The sequence below is a fragment of the Erigeron canadensis genome, chromosome 7 (genome assembly GCF_010389155.1).
Source record: "Erigeron canadensis isolate Cc75 chromosome 7, C_canadensis_v1, whole genome shotgun sequence".
Lineage (NCBI taxonomy): Eukaryota > Viridiplantae > Streptophyta > Magnoliopsida > Asterales > Asteraceae > Erigeron > Erigeron canadensis.
The window spans coordinates 21,906,649-21,922,836 of NC_057767.1; the positions used below are offsets into that span (position 1 = coordinate 21,906,649).

Sequence of the window (16,188 nt, forward strand, 5' to 3'; positions counted from 1 at the left end):
TAAATTAATAGAAATACATGAATTAATTAAAAAGTATTTCTGGTATAGCACTAATATTGACTATTGAGTTGCATAGGTAATTATTATAGTTAAAAAAGATTTCAATTCCTTGTGCTTAAGGGGGTGGGACAATATCCATTATGAGGAAATATAGATATAGATAAATATACGTGACTTATTAAAGCAACATATATGGATTAAAAGATTACAATCAGCTGCTAACACGCTAGGACCATAACCAATAGTCAAGTAAAAAGTAAAAAGCATGTTACATCATAGATAATTAGTTAGTTCATAACTTAATTCACATAAATACAACACACCACAGTATCTGCATAATTCTTTTAACAAAACGTCACCACCATTTAGGTGGGATGATGAGACTAAAATTAAGGTATGGGGCATTTTGAGGGAGCTAGGTCTTGTTCCTTAATTATGAAACAAAAGTCAATTCCGGTGGCGGTCTCGATAATTGAAATATTTAAGCAAAAAATTGCTCTAACTATTAACAAATTCAAATATATCAAGAAATTTTATTTTTCATAAATGATAACTAACGTTAATAACATAACAATAGATTATATACAACGTCAAGGTAATGGAATTCAAAATTTGTAAAAAACGACATTGGATACTTAACATACACACTTTTTTTTTTTTTTTCTATTGGAACTCCCGTTTTAAGCAAACATTATTATCCTCTTAATTATATATACCGCGCATTGCACAGTCGTGCTAGCTGATGTATTTCAAAATTAATTGCATGTTCAACAATGACAAACATACGGCTAAAAGGTTGAATATAACAGGGCGTTCGTGATAATTATGTAAAAGTGGATTTTAAAAGTTTCATAGCTAGTGTAATATAGATAAACATAGAGTGACATGTGATGTCTAGCTAACTAACTTAAAAATAGAATTTTTTTTGTATTTATTTTCTGTTCCCTTTAATTAATAGTAACATTAAATCAAGTGAAACAAAAACTAAACTTTTCCTCTTATCTATCGATCATTGTCAAATGTTGTTGATTCGCTAGATTTTTCCTCTTAGCTCTCATTGTCAAATATTACTATCGATTGTCAAATATTGCTATCGATTCGCATTGATTTTTACTAGGTGTTCTGTCTAGAAATCCATCAACATCTATAGTAGTGTTAATTTAATAATTAACGAATTCTATACTGCAAAAAACGATTCATTTAATGCATATCATCAAATAGCACATTAGATTTTGCAGCCAAATAAAGTTTCCAAGAAGAATCTACCTAACTTAATTATATACATAGTTTGAGATATATATATATATATATATATATATATATTTTACATATTTTGACCGCTAGCTAGCTAGCATCTAATTTCTAGTTTGGTTAGTAGTATTTAAAAAAAAAAATTGTGTCCCTAAAAATTTCTTTAGCCAAGGGCTGTAATTCGTATTTTTCAAAAATTTAAGTAGCGCCTACTAGTGTTGTGAGATAAATACATAGATGATTCACATGATGTGCGTATAGTTTCAAATTTTTATTTGATCTCTAACAAAAAAAAATTCATCATTGTAATACAACATGCGTAGATCAAATTAAGCTTAGTAGAGAGACCATACATTGGCCAGTACTATAGCCCCAATCATGGCTACTAGTAAAGACTAGGAATAAAAACCATACGGAATAGTAGGTATATTTAAAGTAAATTGCCCAATGTTTAGTTTAAAAAGCTAGTTTGAAAGGAATGTATCGCTTTCGAGCCTGTTAGTTTCTCTTAGTGGGTGAAGATGTTTGTAGTATTCTACCTAAAAAGGTCGAATAATTAAAATAAATTTGTTGTATGTAGGATGCCACGTTTTAGTTTGAAGATATATACGCCAGAAAACTTATTTTTCAATGAGCATCCACTTTCTGAAAGAAGTTAAAGGAAACTTATTTTTCAATGAGCATCAATTTTTTGGAAGAAATTAGAAATAATTATAAAATAATAGGACTTAATTTATTTTTGGAAATGAAACCAAGTAACTTATATCTAAGGGTGCATTAACAAAACCTTTTATTTTTCTAAAAATCCTTGTTTTGTATGTTTGATCAATGATAATGCAAACCCTTATATTTCAACACGTTTGCTTATAACGTATCGAGGCGGTTTCGTTAAAAAATTATGTACGATCACGGTCTGACCGGCCATTCTAAAATCAATGTTAATCACATGGATGGGTTTCTGTAATGAACATGCATATATACAAACTGTCCATTATTGTATGTTTCAAATGACAAATACACGTTTACCAAATTGTGAAAGCTCTAAACTAAAATTGAAAAAATAAATAATACTGGTTTGCTAAGAGGAGTATATATAAGTTAAAGTAATATTGTGTACTTCAAACCCCACAATCTATTAGCTAGCTAGGAGAACCATTTTGAGGGACTATTAAGAAAAAAAATGTCATGACTTTACTTTCTAAGTTTCATAGTAAATGTTTGTTAATTTTTGGAAAAGTTATAGAGATTGAAAATATAGTGCATAAATGATAATTTTATTGTAAAAATATATATGCTTCAAAATAAAAGAACAAATATATCTCTTGTGATTATAATTAAAAAAGGAGGATTTATTACCTCATAGTAATAGGTTTTTGGAACCAAAGTTGCTTGAGAGTGGATAATTAGCACAACCAAAAACCCGACAACATGCAAAGCCAGCATAGCCTTCTTCATATTTGTACAAAACTTTATGTATTCAAGGTGCTATTTAGAGATATCGTAGTTTCTTTAAACTGATAATAAAGTGTGTTTTGTTTTCCAAAATCAAACTTTCATGTAATGGTGTTAAAGTCCCGAACGGTATACATATTTATAGCTGGTGCGAGGGTGCTTATTTGTCCTCGAGTTTGAAATGTCATTGTACGTGCTTTTTGAAATACTTTTTCATTTAGTTAGCTAGAAAACTATCTTACAAGGCTCATATTGATTGAAAGCTGATATTTACATCACAAAATTTAACGAATACCACAACTAGCATCACATATTTAATGATATCTTAAAGCATTTTGTCTATTTTTTTTAAAGAAAAGATGATTTGAACTACCCAGAATATCTCTATTCTTTATTCACTAATTTAAACATCTCTACATAAGAGGCAGTTTGATTCGTAAAATGTTTTTAATGGAATTGAAATCTGTAAAAGGAATTGGAATTTGAAGTAATTAGAATTTGAAAATTTTAATAATTGTCTTGTGTTTGGTTGACAGAATTCGATAAAATTCAACTAAAGGAATTCGAATATATATTATGTCAAATGACAAAATTAACCTTTATTATACTTTTATTTTATTTTATTAAAATAACATATTATTTATACATAATAATAAAAATAAAAATAACAATAATAATAATAAAAAAATAATAATATTCATAATAATACTATACGCATAGATTTAAATCATTTAATTTAACACAAAGGACACACAAAAGTCAAAATCATATTCACCAAACCCCATCGGCCATCACAATCGTCTTTTCCGACGGCTCAATTCACCATATTTAAAACTCCCATATTCATGTCTCTGAACTCTGATAGCTTTATTAATAGGGATCTAACACATTTACACACACACAAAACACACAACATCTGGCCAACGACCGTGGCTGTAGTAATCAACGACGGTGGTGATTATTACTCTAGTAAGTAGCGACGGTGGTGTCTACTGTTACTTCGGTAAGCACAGTGTTTGGCTACTGTTACTTCGATTTGATGATTATTAATCCGCTAAGCAACATGCATACGTGGTGGTTGTTATTCCGATAAGCTACTTTTATTCCATTTCTTCAGTATGGAGAAGAAAAGATGGGAGATTAGGCTAAATAAGTAATTTTTTGTTTAATTATAGAGGAGGGTGTTTTTTTTTGTCAAAATAGTTGAATTCCATTGGAATTTAATATATTCTATCACTATATGGAAGGAATTTCAAATTCAATGATTTAAGGAATTGGATGGAAAGTTATAGATTCCAATTTCATCATTTGTGTGAACCAAACATGGTTAGGAATGGAATTCAAATTCTAATTCCTAAGAATTCCAATGAATTCTGTGAACCAAACACCCCCTAATATACCTATAATAACCTTAAATACCACTCATTTTTCTCTCCTCAAATCTCAACCACTTATTTTTTTTCTTTCTCATCCATAAATCATTTTATTCCTCTAATTCATTCAAAACCTTTTATCTTAAAAACCGTATATCGATAAATTATAAAAATTGTATGGGTGTTCTTAAAATTTCATGCTCTTTCATTAGAGATGTCATTCGATATATTTTCGACGAATTTTTAAATCCGATGGCGGAGCCTGTACGACTAAGGCATTTGACTATCGTACTTTATGACTAGACCTATCACCCCCACCATCTCACCGCCACAATGCGCGGACACTATCTCTCTTTAATATAATATAAAGAGTGATCGACACAAATCGTCCTTGTGGTTTGCCAAAAAAGTCTAGTTTCGTCCTTTAAATTTAAAACTGTCTAAGACAATCCTTTATAGATAGCAAATGATCACGTTTCATACTTTTCGAAAATGGACGTTAACTCAACTTTGTTAACTTCCTCACGTGCTTTCCATGTAAGGATAGTACAGTCATTTTCAAAGTTAAAGGACCAATAGTGATATTTATTTACATTTGTTTTATTATATTATATGAATATATAAATTCCTTCCATTTCCAGGTCATATGTGAAGTCCCTCACCGATGGTTTAACCCACGAGTGTAAAATACAACAGGTCAAGTATGCACTAGATGATGATTAGTATTTACGTAAATATAAATGCAAGAATATAAATAAGTAAATACAAGACTTAAGCAATAAATAAGCAAGTTAAATACAGGTGGAACACGAAAGTAATTTTCAATGTGTATATTTTATTTATTGATGTATAAACAAAATACAAGGTTGTTGCGGAACCTAGATAATACCAAAGTAAGTATCTAAACAACCTTATGAATTACAAGTGATCTATACTTGCTAAATAATCTCCTTGATCGAAACACTTAAAGTTGTGAAATATAACTGTTTAGATCGAGAGTATTTAGGCAAGTTCACCAAATTGCAAAAGTTATTTGAAAGAAGGAAATGACTTGGTATTTATAGACAAAAGAATCTCTACAGTGATTATTTTGTCGTACAAATGTGGTTGGGAGCATTTAAGGAACTTAGGTATTTTCTTTAAATGCAATACCAAAAGTACAAGGATAAAGTCACATTGATAGTGACTTGTCACCTTTTAGCCAACCACCTTTACACGCGTGTATAACCTTTACAAGGGACAAAAGAGATATCCGGGTAAAAGCGTGTAAAGGCATAAAGTCAATTCCTCGTAATCAGTGTTCAGACTTGTAAGGTCTAGAATACTGACAAGGACTCTAGTTGTTGATCTGGTAAGTCTGCCAGTGGGCTCCGCCACATGTCAGTCTTCTTCTTCAAACTTCAGACTTTGTCTTCAGTGAGAATGTTCTTCAACAGAGTAGATCTGGACTGGAGTGAAGTTCAATAAGCAAATCTGGAAGACTCCAGATTTCCTGTACAAGTAAACGCTTACTGGACGACCATAATTTCTGGACAAATCTTCAGGATTGCTCCAGTCTTCAAGTCTGGAGCTAGTCCAGTAAAACTGGACCTAACAAATTCCCCTATTTGTTTAGAAATTATGCAAGGTTTTTCAAGCTTCTATCTATACAATTATATGCTTGAAGAACACTTGAAAAAATTAACTAAGTCTAAATTTTGTTACTGGAAAACACCTTATAGATCATAAGTGTTTTCAGTTTCATTTTTTCATTCTATCTTAGACTTAATCTGATTATATACTTGTGAAAATAAATTGCAACATTAATGACATTACATCTTTTGCAATAAGTTACAATATATATATATATATATATATATATATATATATATATATATATATATTTTTGATATTTACATACAACAAGTACATGAAAAAATAAAGAGTCAGGCTTGTCTCTTCGGAGCACTTCCACTAGCTTCTTCAGTAGCCTTCCTCTTAAAACCTGGAGAGTCTTCTGGTTTCCTCATTCCCAGAGTGACTTCCATCATCATAATCCTGCTATGCTCCTTCTCAATCCTTTTCATAAAATACCTCACATCAACAGAAATAAGCTGAGGATTTTCTTTGAAGTACAAGCCAATATCTCTGAGTTCAGACCACCCAAATGCCCTCACTGACGTACTTCTTCTTTCATCAGTGAAGTTTACTTCCCTTGTCAGTTTTACATAAAATTTTGAATGGGCTTCATGGTCTGTGGCCAATTTAATCTCTGCAGCAATAATTTTCCTGGCATCAGCTCTACAGTGCATTCTCTCATTATATTTCTGTCTTACTTTTGCCAGTCTTACTTCTTCTTCAATCTCTTTGGAGATGCCTTGTGAATTTGCAACTCTTTGCAATTATGTCTTGCTTATGCTCCTGGACACATCCAGAGGAATGAAGTTACTCAGATCAACATCTCTCTCTGCCTTTGTTCTCCTGGGTGGCTTGGGTACACCTTTCATCTTTTTCCTATATTCATTTTCTAAGGCAAGAACATTCTTCTTTGCTTTTCTCTAGAGCTCAACCAACTCATCTTTCCTGGCAGCAATCAACTCCAGTACACTAACCTCATAAGTTTCAGCATCATACATCTGCTCATCTTGGGCGTATACTGAACGAAGACGAACATCATCCATCACTTCCAGACATTTAATGACTCTGGGATCATTCTTCATGTATCTATACACATCAATGTGCACACTAAGACGGCCAGCATTGAAAGTATCCAGTGTTCCCCTTTGTGCCATATCCATCTTATGCGCTTCCCAATCATTCTTCAGATTTTGCTTCCAGATGTCAATTAATATGCACTCCTGCTGAAGTTTCCTTGATCTTTCTTCATCAGCATTAGGCAAGGAGGCAATAATATCTGTATCTTCACCTTCTTCAGTTTCTTCACCAGTAATGACATGAGACCTTCTTTGCTTTTTAAATGTAGCCAAATCTGGGAAGTCCTCAAACTGAGGTTCTGACTCACCAGCTTCAATACTGGCATCATCTTCTTCTTCAACATTCTGCACACTGGCATCAGTACCAGTTGCTTTTTCCACATTAACCTGAGCAATGGCTTCAGTGCCAAGTGTTCTCTGAGCCATTTCTACTTTTGCCTTGGTAATTTTTTTTAACATTCTGGTTAAAATCATCAGCACCAGCCTTCAAACTGCTTTCCCCCTTGGAATGACCACTAGTCCCAAACTTGAGGGCATTCCACGCATCCTCCAGTTTGTTTCTATTAGAGGACCCAAAAGTTTTGCATTCAAGGGTCATGATAGCCACGGATGTTTTCAACTGCTCAAAATCTCTTTTAAGAGATTGGACTTCAGAGACCAAGTCCTTTGGCATTTCATCTTTTATCATCTTCTCCACTTGTGGCAACAAACTATCCTGAATGGTCCTCAACACTGACCCAGATATTTCTTCAGTAATTTCCTTTAGCATGTCAGCTCTTAATTTTCTGGCAACTTCATCACTAATGTTGCTGACAACTGAAGTCTGGTTAAGTGTTGGCTTCTTCTCCACATTCTCAACCCTGATAACTAATTTCTGAACTTCATCAGTCAAAGTGGACAAGGGACTAGCAACACTTGTCTGAATGGCAGTTTGCACTGATCTGACCAACTTTTCTTCCAAGCCCTAGACTGCCACTTTGATTTTCTCAGAATTGTTATTTGTGGCTAGTACCAGTTCATCCAGCTTTTCAAAAACTAACTTCTCATTACTAGCAAAGATAAGCATTTCTGACTTCATATTATTTGATAGTGAAGATTTAAGGTCAGAAACTACCTATGAAGAAGCCTGAAGGGATCTTTCCAGGTCCGCCACCTTAGTTAAAAGGTCTTGGACCTCGGTTGGAAAACTGGTAGAAAGATCACCTGAAGGAGTTAATCTGGTGGCCTGAGATACTGGAGCTTCAACTCTTGTAATATTTGCATTCTGGTTGACAGTCTCCAGTTCCACCAATGGTTCAGAAATTTGTTGAATATTTTGTGGGGAAGAGGAAAAAGAAGTATTCTGTGGATTTATTAGAGGTGGTGGTGTTTGTGTTGATGATTCTGGTGGTATTTGATTTTCAGTTTGTACTGGAGAAGATGGTGGTGGTGAAACTGTTGCATTTAATTCTTCAACAACTGTACTGATCATATGACTGGGAGATCTTTCAGTATTTAAGTCATCATCACGAAGGAAATCCATATCTTCGTCAAAGTCTTGATCAGAAATGGGAGACTCCATTTCAAAATCTGGCATTCCTTCTGCCAGTTGTTCACCTACACTTCTATTCAAATCAATCTGGGCTTCCTGCCCTTTAACATTCACCCGCACTTGTTCAACATCTTCATTTACTTGTGGCTCAACCTGCTCCACAATTAAAGATCCATCCAAATCCATAATGTCACCAACCGTAGAATGTGGGACTGGAATCACTAGAGGTGAGGCTCCAGTGACACCAGTCCGTGAAAGAGTTGTGTCAGAAATTTGGCTTTCAATATTTAGTGTAGACACAGACTCTATCAAAGGTTGGGATGACCTTTCAGATACTTCACCACTCTCCCTAACAGAAGTTTCGAGAGTGGTTGCTTGCAAGTTTTCCCTTATGACATCTCCAGATTTCTGTTGGGAGGAATCTGGATGGTTGGCTTCGGTACTACTGGGAATGACCAAATTTCCCCTTCTCCTAAGTCATCTGGGTCCAGTTCTTGGTCTAGAGGAGGTGGTTGATGGAATAGAAAGAGAAGACTGCTCTGGGTTAGGAACCTCCTGGGTTTCTGGAGGAACCATTTCAGCAGTGAGGACTCCAGAGGGTCCCTCATTGTTTTGAGGCCCGCCTGAAGCCTCTTCTGTGCCAGCTGGTATTGCTGCGACAGTTTGTTCATTAGCAATATTTTCATGATAATTCTCAACAACTTCCCTTCTAAAATTGTTCAACATAGCCTCAGGAATATCAACCTCCAGATTATGTGAAACCAAATGGTTTAGATCTCCTATATACTCAGCCATTGAAAAATGGCTCGAATTATTATCATAACCCTCACCCAGTTCTCTCTTGAAAATGATAGACAAAAATCTAATAAATGGGGCATTTTCTTTTCTTTTATGTGTCCTCAGTCTATCAGCTAAATCATTGAACAAAATTTGGGCGAAATCAACCCTTAACCTATACCATAAACAATAAGCAATCAATAACTGGGTTTGATTAATCTGGTCTAATCCTCCAGACCCACTTCCTACACATGAAACAATATGAGTGAAGAAATATCTCCATGAGTCAGACAACCTACTCATATATATAGTACCTTTTCTCCTTAGAGCACCATGCTCATCAACAATATCTGTGTGTCCCATCTCCCGACACACTTGCTTGTGATTCACTCCAGTTGGAAGTTGAAGTGGCAACTCATTCAGTGGCAAATAATTCAATTCAAGCACCGTTCTGAATGAATCGATTGTTAAAGTCAGAGGAACGCTTCCCCTTTTTAGAGTATAATGGATGGTGGCATCATCACCAGCCTGGAAATGAGTGGTGAACCAGAACTCACAGACATAACCATGATACATTTTGTCAGGATTCATGGTTAGAGCTCCATAAAGACAAGAACTGAGAAAGAATACATTAAGTCGGCCAATGATCGATTGAGGGTCATGAGTTCCGGCCAACTTTGCCATCCAATTATGCATATTAATTCTCATTTTGTCAGTGTCGATGATAATGCCAGGGGCTTGTTCAACACGTTCAGGAGGATTGTATGCATTTGTTAAGAGATTTCTTTCTGTGCTTGCTTGTCTAGGAGCCATTTTTGTATATTGAAATTGGATGTGAAAGTGAAAGAAATTTAGGGTTTTGAAGAAAAATGAAGAATTTATGAGGAATTGATGATAGGAATTTGCAATAAATAAGAAAGAGATTGATGATTGAAATTGAAGGAAGAAGTAAATGAAGGAATTGTAAGATTTTGGGAGTTAAGATTTTCGAAGTAAATGTGAAAAGTGAGAGTATTGGAGTATTTATAGATGAGAGAGAAATTAACCATTGGATTTCAAAAGGTTATTTTGAATTTATACAAAACAGTTTTTCATTGGCTTTTGAGATTCGCATTAAATTCACCCATCAATAGTGACATTTGACAGCCCACAAAACTCATTTTTTAACTTTTTATCTTCCCAAGGTAACAAACCATCATTTTATTTGAATAATATCTATGCCACGTAGGATAAAGATAGTTTCCCACTAAAAAAATGTTGCTTACGTGGCATCACAAAGACCAAGTACTAAAGTTGTTATGAGTCACGAACCATGACTCAATTCAATGCATCTGGAGGATGACTAGTCACTCCAGTGTTACTGGTGGATTATTCTAGTAAAATATGCATTGATGGGATACTGGAGTCAAAAACCTATAGAGATAGTACACAAAGGCGTTCGATATCTCTACTGGTATTAAGACACTACTAACATTTTCTAAAAAAAAAATTGTTTTAGTGAAAATTTATTTAAATGACTGGACTCTCACACCAGTAAGAATAGTACACAAAGGCGTTCAATATCCAAACTGGCATACGAGATTCCAGTAAAACAAATAAATTCTCACTTTGGTCAATTTAAAAGATAGAAAATTTTGGTCGAGTCCTTTCCGCCTGGAATGGTGATCAGTAAGTCTATAGTGCAAGGATAGTACACAGAGGCGTTCGATAGCCAAGCTGGCATAGACTTACAAATCTGGAATCAAGAACCCTGTCAGTGTCACAAAGGCGTTCATAACAAAGGTTTCAGATTTATGGGTTCAACATTCCCAACTCACCAACAAGGTCACGAAAAGTTTTCTCATCCAAAGGTCTAGTAAAAATGTCAGCGAGTTGTTTGTCAGTGGGGATGAAATGGATTTCTACGTCACCTTTAATAACATGATCATGAATAAAATGATACCTGAGATCAATGTGCTTGGTTTTGGAGTGCATAACTGGATTGTTTGAGATAGCAATGGCACTGGTATTATCACATAAAATTGGAGATTTTGTATACTTAAGACCATAATCAAGCAACTGGTTCTTCATCCAGAGTATCTGAGCATAACAACTGACTGCAGATACATATTCAGCTTCAGCAGTGGAGAGTGAAACTGAAGTTTGCTTCTTACTGGTCCAGCTTACCAGTTTGCCACCAAGGAAATGACATCCACCAGTAGTGGATTTCCTGTCTATCTTACAACCTGCATGATCTGAATCTGAATAACCCATTAAATCTAAGCCTGAACCTTTGGGATACCAAATGCCCAAACTGGGGACACTTTTAAGGTACTTCAGTATGCGCTTTACAACAAGCATATGAGATTCTTTTGGGTTAGCCTGATATCTGGCACATAAACATGTTGCAAACATTATATCTGGTCTACTGGCAGTTAAATACATCAGTGAACCAATCATACCTCTATAGGTAGTGGTGTTCACTGGCTTACCATCAGGATCTGAATTTAAGTTCAGTGGTGTAGAAATTGGAGTTGGTTTTGTCTGGGAAGAATTCATATAAAATTTATTTAATATATCTCTAACATATTTCTCTTGATTAATAAAAATACCATCACTGGTTTGTTTAATCTGAAGACCTAAGAAATATGTTAATTCACCCATTAAACTCATTTCGTATTCTTTTGACATTATTTTCAAAAATTTCTTGCACATATTTTCATCAGTAGAACCAAATATAATATCATCAACATAAATTTGTACCAGCAGAAGATTACCTTTTTCTCGAAGAATGAATAAGGTATTGTCAATTGCACCTCTTTTAAAACCATATGCCAGTAAGTGTTTAGTCAGAGTGTCATACCAAGCTCGTGGTGCTTGTCTGAGACCATAAAGTGCTTTGTCCAGACGATACACCCAGTGAGGATGTTTTTCATTGATAAAGCCTGGTGGTTGCTTGACATAAACTTCTTCTTCAAGTGTCCCATTCAAAAATGCACTTTTTACATCCATCTGGTAGACTCTGAACTTGTGATGAGCAGCAAATGCTAAGAACATTCTGATAGCTTCGAGTCTAGCCACTGGAGCAAATGATTCATCAAAATCTTCTCCAAATTGGACATACCCCTGGGAAACCAATCTGGCTTTGTTTTTGATCACATGCCCATCTTCATCAACCTTGTTTCTGAAAACCCATCTGGTGCCAATAGGTTCTTTCTTTCCAGCAGGAAAGGGCACCAGATTCCATACCTTATTTCTCTCAAACTGGTTAAGCTCTTCTTGCATAGCAATAACCCAGTTTGGATCTTCCATTGCCTCATCAATCTTCTTCGGTTCTATCAGTGATAAGAAGCTAACGTATAAACATTGATCACTGGAGGCACTTTTGGTCTGAACCCCTCTAATGGGATTACCAATTATCTGATCAATTGGATGAGCTCTTGTCCACTTAGAGTAATGACCAGGATTATGAACAATAACATCAGTGCAAGGATTCAATTGATTTCCCTCTGGTGTTGCATCAGGTAGAGGGTCTTGCCAGACAATCTCCACATCTTCATCTGAATCTGTAAGATTACGATTTGCATCATAAAATTCATCATTTTGTGGCATTTCCTGGAGTACTGGATCAGTATCCTGGAGAGATTCAGAGTTCTGGAAAACTGGTATAGATTCAACTGAAACTGATAATGGGGGAGTATTACGAATATCTGATCCAATGGTAACTTCAGAGGGTAGTTTGAAGCTTACTGAAGGATAGAAAAAGTACTACTAGGTGGTACAACTTTTTGAACAAGGTCCAGATTAGGATGACTGGAAACTTCTTCAGATAAATCTTTATTGTAGTTGATAAGATCAGATTTATCGAAGACAATTGGAATTACTGGGGTTGAATCAAGGATTGGGTTTTTATTGATTGCTTCATTTGATTCATCGAATGTGACATGAATTGACTCATGAACTTTCTTCAGTCTTTTGTTGTAGACTCTGAAGGCTTTTTCGAATTTCTGAATAACCCAAGAAATATCCTTCATCAACTTTGGCATCGAATTTGCCTAACTGACTTGAATCGTTCAGGATGTAAACTGGACATCCAAAAACATGGAAATAACCAATATTTGGTTTCCTTTTTCTGAGCATTTCATATGTAGTCTTTTTGTGTCTTTTAACATAAACTGATCGGTTCTGGGTGCAGCAAGCAGTTGCAATTGCCTTAGCCCAATAATTGGTTGGGAGACCAGATTCAGCAAGCATACTCCTGGCAGTTTCTATCAGTGTACGATTCTTTCTTTCTACAACACCATTTTGTTCTGGCATACGAGCTGATGAGAAGTTCTGAGAGATGCCAGTGTCAGCACAAAATTTCTCCAGAGTTGCATTTTGGAATTCTGTTCCATTATCACTTCTTAGCTGACACACTTTACGCTTGTGTTTGAGTTCAATTTGTTTGATGTGACTGATGATTTCAGCAGTAGCATCACCTTTAGACCTTAGAAAGATAACCCAAGAATATCTGGTATATTCATCAACAATCACCAGGGTATATCTTTTACCAACAAGTGTCTGAACATTCATTGGACCAAAGAGGTCCATATGAAGCATATGAAGAGGTTCGCTTATGCTAAAATTCTGCTTGGTCTTCTTAAAACTGGCTCGCTTCTGCTTTCCCTTTTCACATCCTGGACATGGCCTTTCCTTTATGAAGGAAACTGAAGGTATTCCATCTGCAAGCAGGGTCTTACATCCGGTCATAGTCCTGCCAGCAGCGCTGTCAAGATACCAAATATATTTCTTTCGATCGCCCTGCACATCCACTAGATTAGTTAGTTAGATTTGGGAACCCATCGACTGATGGGTTCTCTGGATCCAGCCTTGTGGACCCCTGTTGGTATCTGGTCGAGTTCACGTTTTTCAACATTGGGTTTATCCAAAACCACTGGGACAGATAGTTTAGAAACCTTTTTCTTTTTCTCACTAAAAGAGACATTTTTATTTTTCTTGGAAAACGGTTTTGAAATTTGTTTTGGGCTAGACAAAGTACCCTCAAAATTGTTCAGTCTTGCATTACAACTTTGAACTTGACGAGCCAGTAGTTGAAACTGGCTTTCCAACCTTAACAAAATTTCATTTTCAGATGACTCCTTAGCCTTTCCAGATGACTGGACTTTCGGCTTAGAAGGAGGACTGGGATTCTTCTTCTTAATCTGGGGATTTTTGGAAGCAGTCTGTGGCAAAGAATTTTTGACTGGAGCAGTCATCTGGGGTGCTCCAGTAGTAACCACTTGGATATCAGCTGGAATTATACAAGCCTTGGGTGTGGTTGGTTCATCATAAATTGTTTCTGGACGGGCCTTTTCTGGCAATTTATTAAGTACAGGAATTAAGGCAGCAGCATGAATGTTTCCATCTTGAAATGCACGTTTTTGTGATGGATATTGATTCACTGCTGCATCATAGGGTTTTCTAGGTTTCAAGCCAAGATTTTATGACTTGTTTTTCACTTTCTAAAACTCTTTCTAATTCCTCTTTTTCTTGACAAAGTTGTTCAGTTACCAACACTTGGGCTTGAAATGCCAGTTCAATATCTTGAAGTTCTTTTAGTTTAGATTTTAAAACAAAGTTTTCAGAGGAACCAGTTTCAATACCATTTAAGCTTTCAAATCTAACAGTTTCCACAAAGTTTAAATCTGAACTTAGAGCTTCAGCAATATCTAGTTTCAATTCTGGATCGGTTTCTTTATCATAATCACTAACCTTTTTGATCACAATGTCTACCCATCTGCCAGATGTGACATCATCCTTCACCAGATGCTCTTCATTAGCCAGAGCCATATAACAACAATCTCTTTCCTCCTCTTCATCGACTGATGAGTCATCAGAGGGAATCCATTCTTCTTCAGCAACCATGCACTTATTATTATTGTTATTTTCCATTTGTTGCGCCATAAGTGAAATCTGAGCCTTAAGCTTTTTGTATTTATGCTTATAATTATCTTCAGGCTTGTTATAAGAAGTTGATGGACCAGATTGTGAGACATAATGACTAGACTTGCACTCTTTCATGAAATGACCTTTTCTGCCACACTTAAAGCATGTCCAATTGGTCTTATCAGTGGAAGAACTGGGTGCATTGTGTCTAGTGGGTCTTTTGGCTCTTGCATTGAAACGATTAAATGTTTTAGCAAACATGGCCATCAAATCATCACTGTCATCTTCCTCACAATCTGGAGAGATGTTATTAGTAACTCCAGATTCCATAAGATCAGACATCATCTTCTTCTTTGAGAATACATTCTCTGAAGATAATAAGGCTGCACACGGTGGCCCAGAATGACTGGTCACAGCAGCATGGTCTGATTCATAGTTTAAAGCATCTTTTTCAGCCTCAATTCTTTGAGCTTGGTTTTCTTCAGTAAATCTAAAAGCACCATACAAAGTTGAAAGTGTATATGTGTGAAGTGTTTTTCCTTGTCTTAAAACCAAAATCATATGAGACCATTTAGTGGGAAGAATATCACAAAACTTTTCCAGAAGTATATCCTTGTCTTTATTGACACCAAGAGCCCTTAACTGGTTTACAATTGACATAAATCTGGTATAAGTACCAGTTAACGATTCATTGGGCAAAGCGAAAAATGACTCATATTTCTTATTTAAAGAAACCTTTCTGGGGCTCACAGTGTCATCACCTCCTTCATACTGGTTAACTAATTCATCCCATAATACTTTCGCATTAGGGTAGAGTATTAATGTGGGAATAAAAGTTTCTGGAATAGCCCCGAGGATCATGTTTCTGAGAAGTGTATCGTGAGATACAAGTCTCTTCTCCTCTTCAAACCAATGTTCTTCTCTCTTCTCCCTCCCAGTCCTTGAACCACTTGGATCAAGGATTGGATTAATAGGATTTCTAGGAATATAAGGTCCTTCATTTAAAGTTTTTAACATATTTCTATCAATACCAGTAACATGAAGTAAAACTCTTGCTTTCCACGTACTAAATTCCTCATCAATCCCATTGAATTTGGGACAGGGAGTATTAGAATAATGCACATGCACATGTGGAGAAACAAGAGGAGGAGGAGGAGGTCGTGGATTATTGTTAACATTACGAGGGTCAACATTAACATTAGTT

At 35.5% G+C, this 16,188-nt stretch overlaps 1 protein-coding gene across 1 annotated transcript in view; it reads right to left on the reverse strand.

Moving 5' to 3' along the window:
- The window catches only part of LOC122609090, a 30,533-nt gene extending 27,732 nt beyond the window's left edge, over positions 1-2,801 (reverse strand). The window contains exon 1 of the mRNA XM_043782151.1: positions 2,608-2,801. Within this exon, the coding sequence (XP_043638086.1) occupies positions 2,608-2,706 (99 nt within the window). The 5' untranslated portion in view covers positions 2,707-2,801. The remainder of the gene's footprint in view (positions 1-2,607) is intronic.
- Positions 2,802-16,188: the final 13,387 nt, after the last annotated feature.